Genomic DNA, 24,389 nt, shown 5'->3' with positions numbered 1-24,389 from the left:
AGACACAAACCCATCACAGGGCAGCCTCTCCCAGGCCTGAACACTCCGTGGGTTGGGGCAATGCATGACTTCCCCTGGTTTTTGGCCGGAGCCAGCTGGCTCGGTGGGGCACGCTGGCCCAGCTCACGGCGCCTCACGCTCTTGGCAAGCCAGCCTTGCTTTGGCCCGCAAACGATGCCGCTGGTGTGTCTGGCGCAGCCCTCCAGCAACTCCACCAGCAGCCAGGCAGCAACACCAGCCAAAGGCCAATATACAACTGGCCCCGGTCCCTGAGGACACAAGCCCAGAACCTCCCCCATGGCTCAGCACTGAAGCAAAGTCTGAGTCCTGCACCTGACCGCTGCAATCCTGCCGGCATCAAACCACCGTCACCCGCCGGCAGCCGCACTGCTCCACGGATCCATCCCAGGGAGCAGCGAGAGGCGACAAGGACACCGGGGACTGCTGCCGGGGCGGGCAGCACGCAGCACACAGCTGGCACTGCCGCACACAAAGAGCTCCCACAGTCCCACTGTTTAAGGAATCCCACCAAAATATTTCCCTAAACATATTTAAATTCAGGAGTGAAAGGAGATGAATGACAGCGGCCTGCCTTTTATGGTTCAGGGGAAAGATATACACAGCTGCTTATTTAAATTATGAATCAATCTATTATCTAGCAGACAAATGAGGAGTATTCAGCACGTTAATTAACTGAGCATATCTGTGACCCAGATGCTTAAAAAGAGACAGTAAATCACACTGGGAGTTCGGGTTATCTCTGTTAAAATAATTAAACACTGAAAATCAAGTTAAAACAATGTACAGGGGTCTGAGTTGAGCTAGCAACAGCAGATACAGTTATGGTGCCTGAATCTCGTTTTGCCTTCCCTCTGCGTGCTGGTTTGTAGGGACAGCGGTGCCAGAGCCTCTGACTGCCCCCCTACCCCTAATGCCCCTCTGCCTTGCGTTTTGCTCCCAGCTGCTGGCAGATTTGCACTTTTAGCCAACGTGTTGCCAATCAAAGCAAGACCTCTGCTACTTTACAGCTCACGGAGGCCCGTTTGCCAGCAGTATCCATCCCCAGATGGGGATTCAGCTGCAGTATGGTTGCAGAGGGCAGCACGCACACACGCTTGCATGGCAGCCCACACAGCCCAGCGCTGCCCCATCCCATCCCCTGGTGCAGTATCTGCTCTTCCGCCCCCCCAAATCCCTTTGCAAAATGGTGCACAGGAGTGCATGTCTCTGGCTTTACAGCAATCCCAACTGCTGTGATGGAGCAGCAGGGCTGGAAAGGAGCACAGCCTGCAGATCTTAGCACCATAACCATCACCTCCTCCTCCTCTTCCTCCCAGCCTTGCCACCATCTGCCCCGGATGCATGGTGCCCGAGCACAGGACAGGGATCCTGGTCACCCCCACACTCAGCTCACATGGCACCACGATCCCAGCAAGGGAGCTTCCCTGTGCACGAGGCAGGAGCAACCTGAGAATGACTTCCTGGGAATCTCCAGCTAAGCTTGAAAGGCTCAAATTCACATTATTTGTTTTTATCGGTTTGATGTTTCCATGAGCCAAGCCTCAAATGAGGTAGTGTTCTCATGTTGTCAAACGACAACGTTTTTAGCCACACAATTCATTTGAATTAGTATTTGAGCACCAACCCAGAGGATGAGGCCACTTGCCTTGCGAAAAGAGAGAGGCATGTAAAGGAAAAGAGAAACAAAAAAAAAAACAACCCACCCCAAGACTTCTCCTTGACAAACAGAAATATCTTCTAGAGGTCCCAAATGGATAGCATGTTACCCTTCCTTCTCCTGTTTCTGAAACGTTTCCTACCATGTCCAAAATTAGCATGCTAGACACTTCTTTTTTTTTAATGGAGTTTGGCAGTTTGTCTTCAGAAAGTTGGCCTCCTGCCCACAAGGCAACACGATTTCTGCTCTTCCATGTTATCGCCTAATGTGCTGGGAAAAAATAAGTAGAGCAAAAATCAAATCTTTCCCGAGGAAGGCAAAGGGGCAGGGGCTGCAGGGAGACTAAACAGGCTGAAAAACAAACACGGGTATTATGAAAAATGTATCAAGTGCATCTATTAGATGTGTCATCTGCTAGGTATAATAGCCAGATAAAGAAAGCCCCGAATACATGTCTGGATCCAGTGCACTGTCACACACTGGATCCAGCCCAGCCCTCCTCAGTACTTCAAAACTAATAGTGATGATTTCCCCAAAAAAAACGTCTAACTCATAAGTGTGAGCTCCAAGATGCATTTGCGGGAATCTTGCCTTTGATGTCTTAACTCTTCTTTCATTATTTCGCTCCTCTCCAGAGCAAGCCCGCTGCAGCAGCTGGGGGTCCCAACCCCAAACCAAAGCAGGGGGTGAAGAACTCAGGCAAAGGGGTGGCGAAGCATTGATCCTGCTACCACTGTGTCTTGGGTCTTTCTTGAACGGTAAAAGGGAAGATAACACACAGCAGAGGCTGATATTTGAGATGGCCCCACTGGCTGCTCTGGGGAGCTAACCAGCTTTTTCTGCCCAAAAAGATATGGGAAGTGTCACATCACCACGCTGACGAACATCTTACAGAGTAGCTCTAGACAGCTCATCACTTGCATAAGACCTGAGCCTTATTTAGAAACCGAAGATGCCAGACAAATGCTTTATAATATCAATAAATTACGTGTGCCATTGCCATTAAAGTCTTCCGAGCAGTTGCACCAATTCACCATCTCAACAACTCAGTGGCTCAAGCAAACCTCCCTGCTTCAATGCAGCTGGCGCAGCCCCATGCAAGCAGTGAGAATTTGTTCTTCAGCTACATATGAAAGCTGAATGAGCGAGGGCTACTCCATTCTGCGTGATCGACACTGCAGGTGCTCATAGCGATATCCAGGGTAACACAGCTCCTTGGCTCAAGGCGGTACAAGAAGGACCATGGGCAGGATTTCAGTAAGCTCCTTCCAAGCTGCTCTGCACTGTGTTTGCGAGTCTCAGCAACATAACCCAACTGTGTAAATCCTGCCCTCTTGCCCAGGAGCACACCCGATCCACCCGGCACCATCTGAAAAGTCTTGGCTCTTCTCTGCTCCTCTTCATCCTCACAGCTCCTCCTGGAGGCACCAGGAAGGCTCTTCCACCAAAGGTTCACCTGTTGGACCACACTGGTTTTCTCCTCTCAAATGCCTTGCAAGGACTGCCCATCCCGTTCCCAGGTCGGGCACCCTGAAAATGCCACCTCCGTCAGCAAGTGTTGGAACAAGGCTACTCCCTTGGAGACCCCAAGGCTGCTTTGTAGTCACCAATGATTTCCTCACACGGTCATCACAGTGCTTAAAGGTAGCAAAAGTGTGTCTTTTTATGAAGTAAATGATTTCTTTGATGAAGAAGGAGGTTTTGCCTGCGGGTTTTCCAGTGACAGTAAGTTAAGGATAGTCCACATCGTGTAACCAGTAAGAACCAGTGGTATTTCATGCAACAAACCCATGTTTTCCTGGCTTTGTGGAAAGGCAAATCACTGAAATGATCCAACTTTAAATTCTGCTCTACTTGCCCTAAAACATTACACACCTAACCTTTTAAGTGATCTACATCTCTTTGCCTGTTAGGCAGTGTCAGCCTCAAGGACACAGACCAAGCAAAGCACCTGAAGGAGTTACTCAGCCTAGCACAGTGCACAAGACAAAACAGACTGACCAAGAGGACAGACCAGAGAAAAACAGCTTGAAAATGCTAACTAGCTAGCCATTTAAAAGTGGTCAATCTTGAGGTCTTGAAACCTTTGATCTGTGTAAGTAGCCCACGGCCACATCCCCAGAGAGAAACACAGATTCATACCTACAGCATCTTCCAAACACATTTCCAGGTTTAGGCTATAAAAAGGCAGGTTTCGATCTCTAATTGAGTTACTGGATCCTAAAAAAAGGGGGGATTGAACGCTAAAAATGAGGCCCTGGAACCTGAGAACAAGGATTTGTGCCATCACAATGGGGGTCTGGAATAAAAAAAAAAGAGGCTTTGGACCTTGAAATGAGGCTCTGGGCCCTACATTTTGTTGCTGCACTCATGCCCCATGAATCACTCAGGCTGATCTCCCATCAACAAACCTGCACCACCAATACATCGTCTTTGATTATTGTTTCTGGCTGGCTGTGTCTCAGGGATGGTAGAAAGTTAATTAGACGTCTTAGCACCTGGGAAATAAAAGCCTCGATGACCTTCATTGACTCTATTGGAAAATAATTCAGGGTTGTTTAGCTTCCTTTCTGCAGTGAGCAATCTTCAATTAGCAACTTTTTTATTTTCTCCTTAGCCCAATTTCATCTGATGTGCTGTTCTGTCACCCTTGACAATGCAGTGTCCCGGATGAACTCAGTATTGACAGTTTTGTCCCCAGGTTCTGATGCTTAAATGGGCAAAACATATTTTATCCTATAATTAAATGAAATGCTCTGCTGAGTGAACATTAAGTTTTATAGTATTACAGTACTTTCTATCATGTTAATATATCACCATCGTTCTGTCACTCCAGTGAAGTATTACTATATTATTAGTGTGATACATCATTACAGCCAGGTGTTTTCATGATGTATCACTTAAAAGATGAAGCCATCAGGAAAAAAAATCTAGGAACACGTTCAATATAATTACAGGATAAAAGGATACTTCATCTTGAAATCTGATAATGATTTGACCTGGAAGTGAATGAAAACAGGGAGATTGGGAAGGTAAAGGGAAAATAAACAGAAGAAAAACCCAGAAATTTCCCCCAGTGATAGATGTTACAATAAAGGTGTTGTGAGAAAAAGCCAGGTTCTCAGACACATTCAGCACTAGGTACGGGATCCATTGCACCTAACTGCAACCACCCATATGCTACGTACTTAGTCTGAACTGATTATCAGTCATCAGCAGAGTGAGCAGAAATTCAAGATATAATGTAAGCTGCCCTGATTTGAATGGAAAAACTCTCTCCCCAAAGAGTCAAGTGCCCTCCCTCTCTGCCTCAGGCTGCTCATCCACAGGCATACCACAGCCACAGTGGACAGGATCACGGTGTGGGGATGGACAGCTTACAAAAAGTGAAGGTTTCTACTGAAATCCCAACATTATTCAGTGGCAGGGAACAGGAGCGGTGACACCACTGTCCTTGCATTGTAAAAATGCCAGCAGAGAGCATACACACTTACCCTCACTAGCTGAGCCAACAAACCTGCTCCTCAATTGGGAAACATTTAAGTGTGGATGTGACGGGCCGCAGCACCAAAGAGAGAAGGGAGACTGCAAGCCACTGCCTGAACGCAGGCACCACCCCGCATGCTAAAAACCCAACAGGAATTGCAAGTCCTTGTGGTTTTTATATATATACATATATCTATATATATTCAGTAACTGAGCTATTTGAACAAAGTGTTTACATCACCTCTGATTATATTCCCGGTAATAAATTACAACTCGCAGCCCATTAATTAAATTGTAGTAATGAAAGTCCAATTTCTTTTGTGTCGCACCTGTGTTTTTACAAAAGGCTGATTTCAAAGCTTCTGCACTCACTGATAGCTACTTTTAAAAAGCGTTTTCAAGGAGTTAAACTAATTGCATGTATCGTGAAACAAAAGAACTGCCAAGAACTGGTTCTCAGCTGGAGAGGGAAGAGATGACGCGGAGATGGAAGACCAGGAAGAAAAACCTGCGCTGAGCTTGCACAACAGGTGAGCTGAAGGGAACCCAGAGCACTGCGGTGCTTTATTTCAGAACACCAGGTTGGAAGAGAAAACATTGTTAAGTTTAGTCACAAATCATCTGCTTTTAGTCATTCATCTTAAAGTCCAGGGTTAGCAAGCAATGTCAGACTAATTCAGTTTCTCATATTATAATGCACTTAGAGGCTTAAGCTTCCATCCAGAAAGTCTAACAGGCAGTTTGTGCCATTTAAGAAAAAATTGTGTGCGTTTAAGCAACAGCTAGGTTATATTTAGCAGTGACTTGATCAACCACAGATGACTGATCTCTGTTTAAAGGCAAGGATAAATCAAAGTGAGATTTATCTCTACCCCGAAGGAGTCCCATGGCCCCTTCCTCAGCTCAGGTGGTTCCTGAAGTCTGCAGTTCAGGCTGAGGTGTGCTTTGGAATTACTTACGCCTGGTGAACCTGGAAAGCTGATGATGATTTTATTGTGAGAATGGGTTCTTTACACATTCCTGTCACTTGAAGCTGTACATTTTCTAGCTAAAAATGACCCTCCTTGAGCACGCTGGACCCCCAAATACTCACTAAGGCTGTCAGAACTACCATACCCTGCAGCTCTAAGTCCCCACTCAGCTCCATCTCAGTCTACAACGCACTCTCCTGCCTATGTCAGCAGAAGGGTAATGCTAACGTTATTTTGCAGGTGGAGATTTAGACAAAAACCCCGCTACCTTGCCACCTTGTGAAGACCTCCTCCCATGTACGGGTTGCACAAGCACTGTGAGGGAGCCAGACTTATCATCTCTAATGGCCAATGAAAGTTCTGTTTTCAAGACTGAGTTGACGCATTCACACAGGTATTCGGTATTTGGGTATTCAAAGAGAAAACAAAACAACCAACACGCATATACAAGATGGGCTACAACCCATAATGGGTTAGAATTCAGAAGGAGCCAGTGAACAGGTCACAGCAGCTCCTGTTTCAACTGGAAAAATCTGATCCTTATATGAAATTTGCTCAATAAATCATCCCAGATATATTGGGAAACTCTACTTCCCAGCAGGGAATTATCTTCCTTTCCCTGCTCTTCCTTCTGATTTATGGGAGAAAATTTTATAGGCACTGTTTTATTATGCAAATACCTGCAGGCATTTAATTGGGTGGTCTTGATTATGTTCTATTTCCACAGTTCTGGTCTTAATGAATGCAAATGTAGTGCTAAGCTTTCTTTTGCAACTCTATGAAGGAAACTGGTTTTCCTCTCCCAGCCTGCATGGAGACCAAAGTGACCCAGAGCAGAGGTGCTGGGCAGGCTTACGGTGCCCTTGGGATCAGGAGTTCAACCACTGCTCTTGAGCATTTTTATATAGTTTGTGCACTTTTGGGACACACTGCAGGTCTGATGCAGCATCTTACCTTTAAGGGCATAGAAAATCTGTCAAACAGAGTTTATCAGCAAGCTGGATTTGAGTCTTTACTCATTGTTGTGTCACCTCCTGTGCTGCTTCATTGCAGCAGTTCGCTGTCACACAACAACTTCAACAGGATTTAGGTGCTCACAACGCGTTAGACATGCCTATAGAGCTGATCTCAGCCTAAACCCTCAGTCATCTGCCAGCACAGACAGCTCTGGTTTGGGGTTGTGATGTTAAAAGAAGATGTTGGAAGGCCTGGCCAATGTTAGACTAACATACATCACGATACTGAGCTAGCAAAGGGTGGAATGACAAACTGGGGCTATCTGATTGAAGAACATAACCCATAAAGTGCAGATACCAGGATCCATGTCTTGCCAGGGCAAGCTTTCACTAAAACATGCCAAGGCAGATGTTCTCCTGCAAATAAATAGAAAACTCTGTCTATGCCTTAAATATACCCAGCTCAGCATCCTGGCACAACTGGGATGGGTTTGTCTCACCTAACCTCACCCAAATCCACGTTCAGCTTCCTGTGTAAAACTTGTCCTCTTGGCAACGGAGAGCAACTGGCAGGACCCATCTCACCATGTGAAGCGTCCTGGCTCTGCTCCTGTGGCACACCCCACCTTCTTTCAAGAGAATGCGGATGATGGCTTCTGCCTAGAAACTCAGTGATCAGACAGCTTTTCAGGTACAGTTTTGCACGAGTTTCTAAGCAGATCAGTAGATGATCAGTACAAATGTGGCTGATCCAGAGAAGGCAGCTGGCAAGTGTTTCCCAGCTTAGTAGTGAGCACGGACTTACCAATGGAAGAAAAGCAATGGAAGAAACTGCCTTGTCACAGAGGACTTTGTCCCGTTTCCACCCATTGCCAGTAGTCACTGGGCAAGCACAGAGACTGCAGAGCCTGTTACCTGCAAACTCCCCACCTCGGCTACATTTCCAGTATAGATAGCCACAGCATTTACATGGGAAATGCAAACAAAAGCAGGAGGCTGAGGTCAGATACACTTGTTATATTCTGGTGATAACCAACCAGGGTCTCACTGGGTAGAGATGAAGTGCTGGAAGAACAAGTGCTGCTACACTGTGGCTATAGGGAGGCCAGGCAATATTTTGGCAATGAAGAAAAACAAAATCACATCCTTATTCTTGTAAAAAAACATGTATCATAAGACAGCCACTCTGCTTCCAGACTAAAACGAGACTTGTTGTATTTTCTCCTTAAAGACTGGAGGGGATAAGGGCATTATACTAGGGGATCTGCGTGTCAAGAAGACGGCCAGTAGGCATACAGAAAGAAAAACATGACGGAAATCATATGATGTAGGCAAAATACTGAGGTGGGGATATGGGCAGAGATAAGAGGAAAAACAGACAAAAAAGTTTACATGGAAATGGTTGAGTTACACCTGGAGCCTGCAGATCCTGGAAGTCCAGCTCAGAGTCTGCTGTTGGCTTTACAGATACCAGCAGTGACAGAGAGAGCAGAGCACTCTGTTTTGTTCTATCTCTACAGCTATCGAACCAGCAGCATTCCCATGCTGCCTTCTTTTAAAACAATGTGAGAGACGCAACTATAAAATAGGCCAAATCAGTTCATAATCACTAACTTTGATTATTTGACACATCCACTAATCCTCCAAAAGATAAGAGATGTAGAGTGAATCTTGTAATCATGACCTTTTATCTAGAATGAGCTTGAAATTCGGTTAAGAAGCTTCTAGTTTGCTCCTAAGATTTTGGAGAGACAAAAGAAGTGCTAGAAAACTAACACTATAGTAAAGCCCAACCCAGCTGAAATAGCAAATTATCATCCCATCAAAAAGCACTGTTTGTTTTCTTTTCCCCGTCGGTACCTTTTTAGTCTGCTGGGTAAAAGAAAAGAAAAGTCTTAAAATGCTCTGCTTGTGTGTGCTCTGCTCTGTTCATTGGCCATTTGTTTTCAGCATTATTTACCCTTGTCTGGAAAATATTTTCAAATTACGCTTTTACTTGCAACTCTGCCATGATTATGGTAATCCAGAAAATAACTCTAAGAGTAGCTAGGAAAATGCATCTCTTTATCCTTTTTTTTTTTTAAACAAGAAAGAAGCAGGGCCTTAAACATTTGAGAGCGAAGCCAACAGACACATTGCACATCCGTACTCTGTCCTCCGTCCATCCAGCCTCTGCCAGGTCCTGCCTGCTCCCAGCACATGCAGGCTCCTCACCTGCGGTCCCCAGCCGTGGCACGGGTACAATATTGCTGTGTGGTTCTCCTGCGGGCCCTGGTCAAGGCAAACATCCTTCGCTTTGTTGTTTCGAAGCTGTAAAAAAATAAATAGGGCATGTTTACATGTCTTCAGAGATAAGCTATGAATTGATATGCAGCAATGTCTGGCCATGGAAAGAGTACATGGTACTGTATCACGAGCTATAATCAGGCAGAGAAAGGTTTAGCATGCCATATGTTTTCTTTAAATACAGGCCTAATGATGACTGCTTTTATATAATAATCACCATTCAAAGGAACCAACTTTCCTTGAACAGTTTCCTTTGTATTTGGTCATGTGTGGTGGTAACAAACATATTTTTAGATTGCTGTCAGCATGTTGCCAGCAGCCTGAAATCAATGCAGAATTGCTTGTATTCCATCAAAATGCCGAAGTGTTCAACAAGGCAGGATAAAGAAGTCCAGATAGCACAAGGAACCCCTTCAAATCATCAGAGAGATGCAGGAGGAGATGCAAAGCTGGCAAACCAGGTGGCTCAGTACTCAAAGACACATTTTGGAGCGAGTACGAGAGTGCTGGACTCATGCTACAAACCCCACCACCAGGTCTGTGAAGGCAAAGATGCCCTCTCTCCAGTTTCCCCACGCTGGGCAACTGTAATGAAATAATGCTTTTAAAATATTGCTTGTTTGGGGAGGTTAGCTTGAAGTCATTAAACAACTTCAACAAGAAAACTTTCTTAAAATTAATGCCCATCTGGGGTACTCAGGCTGTGCTTCAAAAAGCCTTCTTCAACTGCCACTATTCCGTGAGACCTACTACAACAGAGTATTATTAGTTCCCATAAATGCCTGTTTTTATATTCCTAGTACTGTCTCAAAGCCAATAGAGATTGAATTAAGTCTCCTTGTTTTATCTCATCCTTAAGCTGTTGTGACAAGGCACTGTATCCTACAGAGACCATGTAAGAAATTAGGCTGAGGTTAAGTCAAAGGGTTTTATAAACAACTTTTTGTTAAAAACATACATTCTGCTGCATAATCCATGGACTCAATAGGTAATACAGATAATTTTGTGTCAATTCAGTAAATAAGGTATTAAAATATTTTACTACGTATGGTCTCCAAGATCAGAAATAGATCCCCAAAGAGGTTTTTCACAAGAAACTGTGAGCAGATTTATAAACATCTATACAACTACACAGAAACAGGAAGGTTTGATTCACGCTCAACTCCTTTGAGGCTTTTTGTCATCAGAGCCTCACCAGCTGTAAAAATTACTAGTCACATCTAAGGAATGTACCAGCCGTAATTACCTCGCCATACGCGATGGTGTTGTTGTATCTTCTCATTTCTGGATAAACGTGGTCCAGATACCACTGGAAATTTTTACACTTCAAGCTCTTCCTCAAAGCTTTTCTCTCAGAGACATCCCCAATGTCAATACCTGGATTCTGAAAAACAGAGACACATCATATCACTGAATGGTTCCTCTTTAAAATAAAAGATAAAATGAGTGCATTTCACTGGTGCTTGCTATCATTTCCAATCTACTTTAAAACTGCCAAAGGTTGAGTAACTCCACGCAGAAGCTGTGCCCTGGACTTTTGGCAGGCGTGTCCAAGACTGAAATTATCATCCAAGAAGCCTGACTTCAGAGAGTCAAAGTGGGGAGACGACACATACTTCCCTGCCAGGGTTTGAAGGCATTCTCACAATGGCCACCAGAATAAAGATGAAGGCACTTTGGTCATGGGAGGTAATTTAAAAAGAGAACCCAAAGGGAGAAAACAAGGAAGAGATTTTGCAGGAAATATGAGAAGCACAAGGTAGCAGAGGCAAAGCTTCCCAGTGATTCCCCCCAGCTTCGGAACAGTCTGGAAAAGATGGAATTTTTCAAAAGGAACGATGAATGAGGTATTTTTAAAAGATCTCACCTCCCACTGACATAGTGGAATTCCAGAAGAGTTTAACAGTAAATTTATATCAGGGTTTAAAAGATGGTCACATGCTAAATCTTGGGAAAGAAAATCCCTGTCATTGCACCAAGCACCAAAGCCCTTCCCCTACACGCCAAGGGTGTGAGACTCTTCCAAGAGGCAACTCAGAGGACAGAATGGTTACAAAGGTATAAAATCAGTGGAAAAAAAATTAACAAACGGGAAGGCTTAAGATTCAAATATAAGAGAATCAGATAGCTAAGAACAAAGGATAAAAATCACAGGAGAACAGAAGATGAGCCTGAACCTCAGAAAAGCCTCTTGACAATTTGGACAATTAGATGGTGAAACAGTCTCCCTGGAGACACAGAGGAACCCCACTGCTCAAGTTGATTTAAAAGCAGACAAAGCTGCACTATCTGTCCCGGGGAGAATAATTTTACAGGAGCCAGGAGCAGGGGCTGAAGAGAGCAGCTCCTCTTTAACCTTTTATTCCATTACAGAATTTGGGGAACTAATGCAGCAGACTGGTGAAGGAACGCAAAGGCACAAAGCAGCCACTTTTCCTTCTTCCTACAGGTGTCTGGGTTTCTACTCTATTTTAGCGCCTGCTCTTGTCTTTTCCAGTGATCATTAACTATAGCTGGGAAAGCAATTTTCCATTACAATGCTTGTAATGATCTTCTAATGAATTATTCACTCTGCTTTAGAGAAGACATCATTTTAATCCGTGACTGGTAGCTCACAGGTAAAAAATAAAAGTTGATTCAGTATAGATGGGTAGGACAGACTGAAATCTGAATAGGTGAGCTGGGATGTGAGGCTAAGCAGGAGCACAAATCAGTCAGCAACTGAAATATTCAGAGCATGGGGCTCAGCTTTGTTTTGTACATAATGGCATTGCAAAATAATTCGATGTATATTCATAACCCGCTGCACAATACCACCTGTCAAACAAGGCTTCTCTGAAATTAAATCTCAATTTTACTGATAAGACCTATATTAAAAAAAAAAAAGGAAAAATAGTTCTTAGGATAACTCAGACTGACCCACCTGCAGTGCTGATTTGTGTGATGCTGCCTTTTCAGAGGTGTAGGGGACCTGTGGCTCCATGCTGCGTGTGAATCCCTTTGTGCTGCATCCCAAAGCCTTTCCTGAGCAGGAGCAGGGTGCCTCGTGCCTCAACCTGAAGCAGTCTGGGCTTCGGGTCTGAACCCACGACAGCTTTCCAGCTCTACCCATGTGCACCGGGATCTTGCAGCCTGTTTTTAGGAGGGGCTCAAAAGCTCGCAGTCCTGCTCTCTCTGCTGGAGCAGCACCCAGCACACCCAGTGCCCTCCTGCCACTCACTGGGCAACCAGCATCTCCTTCCCTCTCCACTCATCTATTCCCCAACAACAAACTGATCCCGGCCTCTCCACCACCCCAGTACAACAAACCAGCAGCGCAGGCAGCTAGTCGGCCCTTCCCAGGTACCCGTTGTTCTCTAATGCAGTACAAAGTTGCAACTACCATGGCTCTAAATGCCAGGAAACCTCCCCAGATCTAACCTTTCCTCTAACAGCAGCAGCAGTTCATGTTTAATGCTTTCCAAAATGCCCTGAAGCACTGCATTGCCAACTGGGGATGCTGCTGCAGCAGGATCAGGCCCAAAGTGGCTCTCAGCCAGGTTGGATCTGCAAGGTGTGACTATTTTGTGTTTATGTCTAGCACCAAAAGAGTGTCTGTAAATAACTGCTCACAAGGGGTCAGGCCACTCCTGGCATCATTTTTCCTTGCATATCTACAGCGCAGCCCAATGTTCATGCTAACATACGCTACAAGGGGAATGAGCAGCATCAGGCTCTGCAGGGCACCCCAAATCTTCGTCCCCCCATCACCTGGAGAGCATTACAGCTTCCCCCTGCCCACAGCCCCTTCTTCTCCTCCTGGCAGGCCCAGAGGCTGCAGATGGGGGCACTGACCCACCCTGGGGTGCTCCCAGAGCCCTAATGGCTGTGGTTTGAGCCAGGAGGCAGGACTTTGGGCTTCATGATTTAGACATAAAATGCACAAATACCAGTGGTAAGCAGAGGTTAAGTCCTCCTGGAGCTTAGAGATCTTTAGTGAGAAATGCAGAGAACCACCTAGAAAGATCTACGTGCAGGATCTGTCCCTTGGGCATGGTGAACCTTTCTCATTGACCATGGTTTTCCAAAGATGCACCATGCTGCATCAAGGCAGGATTTTTATGAAAAATAACATGACGATGATCTGATGATCTAGGAAAGTCTAAACATTTCTGTATGGAAATCAGTGAAACCACCAAAGTTACTCAGAAAAAGTGTTCTTCAATTACTTGCACAAACATGGTGCCGCTGGGAGGGAAGCTCTTTTTGCGAGCAACCAGCCTCTGATCCCTCACCTCTGAACATGGTTTCTACGTGCCGATGGCCTCAACTTTCGCAGTGCTGGGAGAACCTGAGTGTGCCTGCACATGGCATGGACCTGCCCAAGCCGGGGAACAACACTCAAGTACTAGCGATACCATCATTAATCGTCTGCCAACCTATTTTATAGACTCCATCCGCAGAGCAGCGTCATGACGTAAACTTATGCTGTGTAAACACTCAATGGGGAGATAAACTCTGCAATACAGGCCTAATATTGAGAAACCAACATGACAGAGCTGATGTGAACCGTAAGTATACTATTTGAGTATACTCAAATTCTGCAGGTGTTGCAGCATCTTCATCAAAGCTGAGGGAGCTCTGCTGGCTTCCATGGCTAAGGATGTGACCCAGGGTATTTAAGGCTCTCCTTCACCCGGGGGCACCAAATGCTCTATAATTCAAGATTTTGACCCAGTGGAGCAATAACTCAGAGAAGGGCGCAATGCCCGTACCTCCAGCGGCAAGTTCCATGCGATGTAGACATGGGACTTGTAGTCATCCATCCACACCTCGGCCACTCGCAGGGCATTGCGCTTGGTGTAGAAACCGATGTTGTTGTTGTAGGGCTTCTTCTTGCGCTCGATGTGAGCCACCCTGGAGCAGGGCAGGACCTCCATGCTGCCACCGCAGAGCCACACCTGCAACAGAACCGAACACCACTTCCATCAGCACAGGGCTCTCTGCAGAGGGTCCATTAATGAAAAAGAAAGAAGATTTTGTGGTTTCTACAGCATCCTGATGAGTGCAGAACATCGCATCGTCTGGCTGCAAGTGGAAACCCATGGCCAGGTTTGGCCTTGGCTCAATAGTGAGCCAGAGGGAGAAGTTAACCTGTACCCAGACAGAGCAAAGCACGCATTGATGTTGGTGGGATCAGGACTATATCCAACATGTGGTACTAATGCGTTGTAGGACTGGGTGCCGAGTTTACAGAGATGTTTCTGCTAAATAAAAAGGATTAGTGACTCGAACAGTTCAAACAATTGCAACATTTCCTTCTGCGGAAGGGATGACTCAGTGAAACATATGGCAGGGACAGATTTCTCCCACTTGAAAACATTTGTTCATTATTTTTCTTTCACATGCTGTTTAAAATTCCCTTAAATCACATTTTACAAGTTAATAAAATATTTTGAGATCTTCTTTTTCTCACACATGAAAGGAATTTGCAGAAAGACTCGCCATACCTGAATTCCTCGCTCCTTGTTTGTCTTCACCAGTAAGTTATTTATTAGAAATTAAAGACCCGTAGCCAGGACACCAGGCACTGGGCAATCATTATAAATACATATGCCAGGCAGGCCTAATAATCCCAGTTTCGCCTATTTTACAGTCTGCTCTGCATTACACTTTTGCACAGTTGTTTTAACACCCAGCGTTTCTGGGATCTAGTCCAGGCTCACCACCTTTTATCCCATCTGTATTCCCTAAATTTTATCGACCCTGCTCTATACACTCTCCCAGCACCGCAAGGAGCATCCAAGGCCTCTCCTGCCTTACAAAAAAAAAAATAATAATAATAAAAAAATTCACCCCATTTGCCTCATAGGGGTCAAAAAAGGGCCCAAGGAGAGCAGCATCACGCTGGCATTTGGCATTTTGGCCCAAATCTAGCAATGGATGAGCCATGCTATGCCCAAACCCATTGTTTGCACCTTCCCATTCTAATGACATCCAAATGACACATATATTAATTAAATTACATTAGAAAGGCTTAATTAGTTAACTAATATATCAACTGCTCTTTTAAATCTAAGAAATGGCTGCTTTAGCACACCAAGTGCATGGCACATGTACCTCCAGGCACAGTACAGGCAGCACAGCAGGTAAATGTCTTTTCTTGCGATAATCCGGACATTCACGCTGCTATCGCTTGGATTACTGCAGAACACAGGGGCCCACATCATAAAATCTGGGCCCCTTTTTATTACCTGGTGCACTGACATGTAACAAAAAACCTCCGGTCTTACCCCAGTTCTGCTGTTTGACCATTCCGAAGACTTTACACACAATTTTGGAGCACCTCTGGAGCAAATTCATATATATATTTTAAAGGAATATTCCCAAGGCAATATTTTGACAGAAACCATCCACGTTCCTTGCCTGGTCAGTTCTTCAGTTTCTCAGTGGCTGGGTGAAGCAGGAGCATCGAGCCCTGCCTGTGGTGGTCACAAAGCTGCTTCCTTCATCCATAACACTGCATAAAGCTGCCAGTCCTGGGAGATATCCAGCACCACCCAGTTTTGTAGTCTGGGGGATTTGTAAGATTCTCTCATGATTTAAGAGCAAAATAATTATTCTAAAAACTTTAAAACCATCATGTAGTTATAATGCCATTTTCCAGCAAGCTTGCTTCTGGTAGTAAGGGTGCAGTATTGCCTTTTTGTGTTTTATTTAAATAATTCACATGGTTTTATGCTAGACAGCTTTCCCAGATTTCTGGAATGTCTGTACAAACGATCTTGAAATGCGCATATTGCAATAAACTGAGAGAGAGTTGGGCTTTGTGAAAACAGCATTGATTATATACGTATCCACAAGCCAGTTCCAGAGAGATCAATAAAAAATTAATTCAAAAAAGGCACTTATGCGAGGAAAGACCGTACTTCTATTATCTCCTAAATAAATCCTATATTGTCATTATAAAGAAAAATATCTAACTGCTTCTACAAGGCTTTTATAACCTTTCTGCTGGCAACAGCAGGAGCAAAGAGAACATGGGAATGTTCCCTGGGGAGTGGCTGAGTCACCCTGGCATCGATGCCCCACCGAGCAGAGGAGCGAGCTGTGGATCAGGAAGATGTTGCTTGCTCCCAGGTGGCCTGGCAGTGACGTCTTGTTCCTGTGGACATGCAGAACCCCACATGGACAGGTCTGCAGGGACAGCAATGCGGGAGACATGCACGGGCACAGAGCAAGAGGTGCCCTGGCCCTACAAGCTCAGTGTGATGCTTTATCCTTGCAACAACCACAGCCGTGGAGCAGTAAAAGGCACCAAGAAACGCCCCAGACCTTGATCTCTGGGCTCCGACGCAAAAGGAACTGCGAGACACTGTGACCAAAAGGTCCCAGTGGGCTCTCCACCCCGCCGGCAGGGCTGGAGGCCATTGCCTCGCATCTCAGCCACTGGTGGCCATGTGCCATGGGCAAGGGCCAGGAGCTCTCCTTTGGCACACAGACCCTCAGGGCAGGTTTATTTGTGTTGTTGTCTGTCCTATTCATAGCAAATAAACCTGCGATCCCTTAGGATACTCTGTTTACTGCAACTAACAGCTATAACTGGGCCATCAGTCCAGCATGGGTGTGTGTTTTTTGGATAATTTCTTGAGAATTGTCTGTTTCTTAGAAGATGGGTAATCAAGAGAAGTAAAATATTGAGACCTATGAGAAAAATAAGTTATTGTAAAATTAATTCATGTTTAGCCTCTTTAATGTAGCAGAATCTTTTATATTGCTTGCTACAAAGGAACAAATTGCAATCAAATCAATTCAAAAATATGCATAGATAGCATGTAAAGGCATGCTTAAAGACTCAAGATAGAGTATGTAACAGCAGGTTAAATATGATGAGCAAGTCACAAGTTTCCCCTTGTTTTCTGACATTCAAATTTCAACACAACTATTAGCTTGCGATTCATCCACCCGTAAAGAGACACAGGATTAAAAATAGAAGCGTTCCCCTCCAGTAAATGACAGTGACTCAGTAACTTCTCCATCAGTCTACACACAGGAGTAATCGAATGTGCAGAGAGACGCCTGCTTTTATAAATAACCAGTTAACACTAAATTCTGGTAAAGAAGTCCCAGAGAAACAAACAGAAAACAAATCCATCACCCAGAGATCTTCGATGTGTTTTACAAATAGCTGTTGGGTAAAACACTTGCAATTACTCCCCAAGCAAAGTGTCACTGTTGTAAGAATTCAGCGTGGAAAACCGGCAATTCTCAAGCTGTGAAATTTCCGACTGCGGCTTGAAATGGCACCAGCCATCGACTTTCTAGAAGCATTTGCACATGTGGGAGGCAACCCCTGGGTTAGCACGAGGTTGCATCGCCTTGCTCTCACTGGGGCAGCCCAGCTTTGCTTTCTAGTCACCCTCTGGGAGCCCAAAGGTGTCACTGGTGTGTGAAAGCGTTCACCAAAGAGCCGGCATCACGCTGACCTGCACCACGGGTAACCAGACTGGGGAGCAGATGTGGCACACAGCAGTGCAGCAGTAGGGCTTCTAGGTGGGTCCAGGAGCTTCTCCTGTGCAGGTGCACCTCCACGTTGGCAGTGCTAAGTTAGTGGCTGGACTTGATGATCTCAGATGTCCTTTCCAACCAAAATGCTTCTACGATTCTAAGTTGGTGTGAGCACGCAGTACACAGCCACATCAACAGCATCCCGTTCCCCCAGCTCCCAGGCAAGGCACCAGCATCTCCTCTGCCATCAGCCTGCAGGCCTCCACTGGCAAAATCAGAGCTGTTTTCATGTTGCTCATGCAGAACACTCCATGTGTCTTCATCCCTAACGATGGCCAGGCCACCAGTAACCGCAGCGGCTGGGGGCATCCCGGGGCTCCAAGGAGACCAGGTCTGCAGGCAAGCCCAGGGAGGAGCACCAGGCATCCTCCACTGTTACTGCACTCCTGGTACGGGAGGGAGAACAGGACACTGCCCACAAAACACAGCATACAGATGGTCCCTTGTGCGTGTAATGGAGACAGCAGGAAAATCCCAATTTCACTTGACCAGCTCATTCCAGCAACCACAGAAACAATTTCCCAAGTAGGAAGCAGTTAAGAACAATTACTGTTCATGGTCCCCTTTGCCCTCAAAAATACACTGCAGCTATCAATTTGCTTTGCTCCTGCCTGCCACAGGCAGCAATTACTCTTGAGGGGCGTTATTTAAACAAAAGGACTTATGAGAATCTGCCTACCATCGACGGAGCCAGACAGGTGGAAAAAGGTGCCACAGATGAGCTTCACTGCCCAGGAGGGTACCAAAAGCCCGTCCTGTACTACACTGGGCTCAGGATATCATCCGTCCTCCCCAGCAGGGCTAGAAATGTGTGTCCCACCTTGGGGTTCACAGTGCTGGTGCAATTAGAAAACCTTGCTCTCCTTCTCAGCCTGCTGCAATCAGTACTTGATATGCCATGGTGCCCACCGGCAGGGAAGCAGAAAATAAAATCCTTAAGAATATTTTCATCATAAAATACTGACAAAGGGGCAACTTCCCCTGGGATGTGAGAACAAGTTGTACATTGCACTTCTTCTCCTATGGCCAAAAGCAGTACCAAGGAATTCAGGCTCACCATTTGTTTGTTGTTGGTTTTTTTTTTTTTTCACTGAAAGCTGATAGCAGAAAAAGAGAAGGACTTCTGCAACATCAGGGGCAAAATTAGGATCCTGCCCCTTCCAGCCTATGGAGCATCGGGACCACCCCAGTGCAGCACCTCCTCCTCTCAAACATCAGCAACCCATAAGAAAAACCATCTCACTGCCTGGGTGGCTTCTTATATAATGCTGTGCGTCCTCCTCACCCCTGGGATATCATTAATAATAATCATAACAAAAAGTAAGAAGGGACGGCAGCTATCTTGGGTCCTGAACGCAGCGTTTGAGCTGGAGCTCGGCGTGGTTTCCACAATGAGCACTGACAGCTCCCATTACAGGATCCTGACTTTTGTTGCTTATAACTTTGCCAAATTTTAACTATTCAGACTAAACTGTATCCTAGAACAGCTCGAGCCTGCCTGCAGTTAATGCAAAGAGACATCATGTCTAATGGTGTCAGGATAAGTCTGCAAGGTAAACTTTTAATCTCCGAATGTATTGTGACAGAAGGAAACGGGGAAAAATGCTCCTAACTTTCATTACACAAACTCCAGGCTTTTCCAGCTGATAAGTTCATTTCTAAGGTGATTAGCAAAACCATACCTTAATTAGCAATAGATTTCTCATTTAACAGCTTTGCCTTATCTTCGCCCCCCCTCCTTTCTTTTAAAAGCAACTTCCTAAGTTAAGGGAAAAACACAATTACCCAGGGCAGCTAAAATAATATGGAACATATCAGAACAAAGACCTAAATAATAAAATTGAGAAACATTTAAAAAAAAAAAAAAAGGAAGACTAAAAAAGGCAAAGAAATAATCATTTCTCCACAAGCTCCTTCACATGGTTCTGAGATAGGGTATCTCTCCAAATTACTCCTTTTGTCAGAAGAAACAACATGCTCCCAGATACATTTCTAGCACTGTATCTGAAGCAGTTCTGCCCTCTCTGCTCCCACCAGGGCAGCGCTCCGTCCCACGTCCCCGCGGGAGCACCTGCCCTGCAGAGAGGCACCAGGGGGGACGTCCCCAAAGCCAACCTTCTGCTCCCACATCCTGGTGCTCAAGCTGTCAGAGTAGAAGAGGGGTCAGGAGCGAGATCAAGAAGGGTCTTCCCCAAAACCTTTGTGATCCTTTGTACCCAAAGCATGGCCGCTGCTGTTCCCCGGATGGAAGCGGGTGCAACCACACTTTACAGCTGAAGTCCCACCGCAGAGAGGGATCACGCAGCACCTGCCTGGTACCAAACACCCTCAGCACAGAGCAAAGGTGCTGTGCTGGCCTTACCTTCTCTAGAAAGAATTTACCTGTTTGGGTAAATACACAGCTTCCCAGCGCTATGGGTGACAATCTGAAGTTGCAAGACTCATAAACAGCAAGCTGGGTTATGTTTTATTTTATAGATATAAATATAAATGTATATATGTGCTGTACGGCATACCATCTCTGAAGTGCTGCCTCAAGCCACTGTGAATGTTGCTACCTGACTGTAGCGATCACAGCAAGAACCGTAGAAGAAACGTTACGTTAAATTGCATGAAAGTCAGTTAAGAAACCACACAGAGCGGGGAAAAAAGAAAAAGAAAATAAAACCCAGCTCTTTCAGGGGACATTTTACTTCCATTGCAGCAGAATTTAGTATTCATAATCTCTGCAGGTGGACACAAGCACTCCTTGAAGAGGGTTGTCTTTTACTTTGCATATCTGGATTTTCACATATCGCATCGCAGGAGGACTGGTGGAAGTGAGAATTTCTAAAAAAGCAGTGAACCTTTGCGGCCACTGTGCTATAGCCATCCAGCAGGGATGCAGGGTTGTAGCTATAGCCAAGACCAACAACCAGACCATCCGGTACACTGCCTTCAGAAACAGGCAGCTCCGTGTGGGCAGGGGCAATGTCTGAACTTGTGTACCCAACAGGGACCCTCCTTGCGACGGAAATCTTGACACAAGCTCATCCTGACCAACCAATAAATTATCTCTGAAACCTCCACAAAGAGGTAAAAGAGACTCTGCATCCTACAGCTGAAACGGGGAAAGGAATTTTGTTGATAAACTTGTAGATGTGTTTTCTCTCCGTGAGGCCATGGAAACCCTTTCCAACAGGATCACTTCTTTCGAATATGATTTTCCCTCCTGAGTGGTCCATGTCCTAGCCTGGTCACCTCAGACAACATCCAGTCAAGCAGAGAATGGCAGTTAGATGAAAGGGTAATACCACATTTAAAATAATAAATTCTTTTTGGGGGCGCGGGGTATTACTTGTTTCACATTTTATCCTCTTGGATGATGTGATTTGGACAGATTCTTGTTTATGTTGTGTCAGACCAACCCCAGAACTGCCCAGATTATCCAGTGTCCAAATGTCTTAGCTTTTCTGCTGAGACTACTGAAGTCATTCCTGCTATATTGGCCATTTAAAAATGCCAAATAGAAGTGGAACCCAGGTGCAAAATTCACTCCACAAATCCTAACCTACAGCAATACTAGGTAATAGCGACGGTTTTCATCCTCTTAACTCTGCAAGAAACATAAACAGTTTAACATCTGACATATTGGAGATGTTAGAATAAAGCAAGCTTCAAGTCAATGCAAAGCAGTGATTTCTCTGTGCTGCCAGAGTTCAAGGAGAATGACACATCCAAACCGTAATTGTGTTTGCTCAAACTTGAGGCTTTTCCAACGAAAAATTTATACTGTGCTCCTCCAACAACTCCAACACAACCTGTTCTAAATAGTGCATCGTTCCTGGCTACAATAGGTATTGATTTGGCTTTATCGCCTGATAAGGTGTGTAAGAATGGGTTTGGGGGCAGGCAATATTTAATACACTCCAATCACAAAGCACAGCTCAGGGAGGATTAGCTTTAAGGGCAAGTGTCCGCAACCCCCTGGCTCAGAAAAAATGAAAAAGCAGCATTTCACTTCTCAGCACACCAGGACAGATACTTTAATTACTTTAAAATTAAACTACAGCAACCAGAATTACTGTAGCTTTGTCATTTTAACATTTCCTGAAGTTATTATTACTATTTTTAAGAGGAATGAAGTGTTTTTAAATCCATATCTCATCAGTGCTTGTTGAAACTGCAGAGATGTCCTCCTACCTGAACTCCCTGCCTTGGCTGGAGCCAAAATTTGTATCATCAGCTCCCAAATGGCTGAGTCCTGCACTCCTGCAGAGCATAGAGCTCCAGCTACGTGTTGAAGTGGTTCACAGCTATTGTGGTATAAATACAGGCCTCTCATAATACGTTTAGTATGAAAATTCCTCAGTACGCTGATGTTATCTGATCAGTCTTGGCAGCACGACAAGGACCTGATTATGTTGTAATAGTATAATGCAAAGATTATTACAGACCCATAAAAGACAAGTGCCTAAAACTAGCATCAACAATACCTGTAAGCCCTGTTGGAAGGCAAAGAACACTCCAGGCTTTACACGCTTGTAAGACAGAAATTACCTGCAGGATTTGACCCCAATCTACTTTGAGGTTGCTCATTTTTTGTTTTTATTGCCAGTAACATACCAAAAGCATCTTGATCGCGGTCTCCTATTACCATTTCTACCATTTCTGTCAAAGCTGTAAAAATGAAATAGCGTAAATAGTTCAACAGAATTTTGATCTATTTTTCATGCATAAAAAGCCTTTAGAGAAAATTACCCATAGGCTGTTCTCTGGACTAACATGACTCCACGTGGGGAGCGGCAGGAGGGGGGGAAGGTGTCATGTAGCATTTTAACCATAAGAGGCAGTTCTGAAACAGAATTATTTATGCACAGAGAGGCAGAGCATGCTAGAGCAGCTCCTGAGCTGACAGCTCACCGACTTCTCCTAGCCTTCCAGTTGTCTTAACTCCAGCACATAACGACTGCAGCTTTTGTGATCAGTAATTATAGATATCCTCTCATCAGATGGGGGATGAAGGCGCTGGAAGGAAGCCGAGCTCCTACATAGATGCTCGTAGATGGATATGATTTAATGCAACTCAGCCTATCCTCGCTGCAGAAAATGGCTCAAGTAACTCATCAAAAAGAACAGCTAATGAATTCAAAACTAGAACATGCAAATACAGAGGGAGGAAATGTATGCAGTGTCTGTGTGTCTGTTATTTGGTGCAAATGCCCACGAGTACGTACAGACACACACAGGCTCAAGGGACTTCGTGCTCTGTCAGTGCTCTAAGCCAGACTGACAGTGCTTCCTAAACTCACAGATGCTTTTGCTATGGTCTTTCTCATTCATTAGGCTTGGACAGAACACCAAACCCGAGTGTTGAAACAAACTATCAGGTTTCCCTAAGGCTCCTTACCTCAGTTTTTGATTTTGCTCCTGTAAAGAGGGATTTCAAAGGCTCCTGTCCTCCCCAGCGCATGGAGCCTGCAGCCACCACCGAGGCAGAGGCACCTCTGAGCAGGAGGGATGCATCGGGACCAGAGGGATTCACTTTCCTTTGAAAAATGCTCCATTCCAAACCTTACTGCTGGGTTTTAGTTGACCATGTGTTAGACAGGAGGAAATGCTCAGAACTGATGCCCAGAAGAGGTAGAGGGAGCGATGCAAAGCTGCCACACACACCTGACCATCATTTTAGCCATTACCTATGGGCAGCTCATGTGGGGCAAGTGGAATTTGGAAGCTAGTTGTCACCTGGACCTTGTTTTACAGTGGAAAAACTATCTGCCCAGCATGAAACTATCGCATGCTACTGCCCAGCACACTCCCCCTCGCAGTACGATGTCTCCTGCAAGCAAACTTAATGTGTGCAAGTTTAAAATGGGAAAAGAAGGTCCAAACCGGATGGTTAGAGACTGGGGCCATTCGGTCATATTTCTGCCATTCACTCTGCCATCTGCTTATTTTCTATGGCAGTGTTCAAATCCCCTCTTCAATGGAGTCGTCTCGTGCTTTGAAATAATGAATACTTTGCAAGTCAAAGCAAGTGTGAAAGTTTAAAGCCTGAGCAATTGCCGTGGCTCTGAAGCTATCATCAGCAAAACTGCTGATAACTGATTGTCACAGACAGCCTTCGGCCTCTGCTAAAAATCTATTTTAAAATTCTGGAACATGTGCAGGTGAAGCATTGCGCAAAGGCTCTTAAAGATGGAAAACCTACTAACAGCTGCTCAGCTGAACGGTGGTAGGCGCCTTCATCTGTTGAACACTACTCCTTCAAGTCTGGCCAACTCCCAAAACATTTCCCTTCAGGGCAGAAAAGCCGCGGAGCCGGAGCTGTGATTTTACATTTGGAAGCCCTGTCTTTGGGGGCAGCATTCGGGGAATAACTGCAGCGCAGCTGCTTGATCTATCCGTGACCTACTCCAAGACCATCCAATTTCTTTGATGCCTGTCCATCTGGACTCTCCCTTTCATCTTCTAAAGTTTCCA

At 45.2% G+C, this 24,389-nt stretch overlaps 1 protein-coding gene across 2 annotated transcripts in view; it reads right to left on the bottom strand.

Annotated features, from left to right (window-relative positions):
• The window catches only part of GALNT17 (polypeptide N-acetylgalactosaminyltransferase 17), a 208,433-nt gene that overhangs the window by 4,392 nt on the left and 179,652 nt on the right, over positions 1–24,389 (bottom strand). The window contains exons 7-9 of one of the 2 annotated variants that reach the window (XM_083806492.1): positions 14,132–14,317; positions 10,624–10,761; positions 9,328–9,401 (exon numbers count right to left, since the gene is read on the bottom strand). In XM_083806492.1, coding sequence (XP_083662618.1) covers positions 9,328–9,401; positions 10,624–10,761; positions 14,132–14,317 — 398 coding nt within the window. Of the gene's footprint in view, positions 1–9,305; positions 9,402–10,623; positions 10,762–14,131; positions 14,318–24,389 lie in introns of both variants that reach the window. The other variant, XM_083806491.1, reaches the window with a different exon arrangement.

The sequence above is a fragment of the Anser anser genome (assembly GCF_964211835.1).
Source record: "Anser anser genome assembly, chromosome: 20".
Lineage (NCBI taxonomy): Eukaryota > Metazoa > Chordata > Aves > Anseriformes > Anatidae > Anser > Anser anser.
The sequence above is the reverse complement of the archived record's forward strand: the minus strand, read 5'-3'. Positions and strand labels throughout refer to the sequence as shown.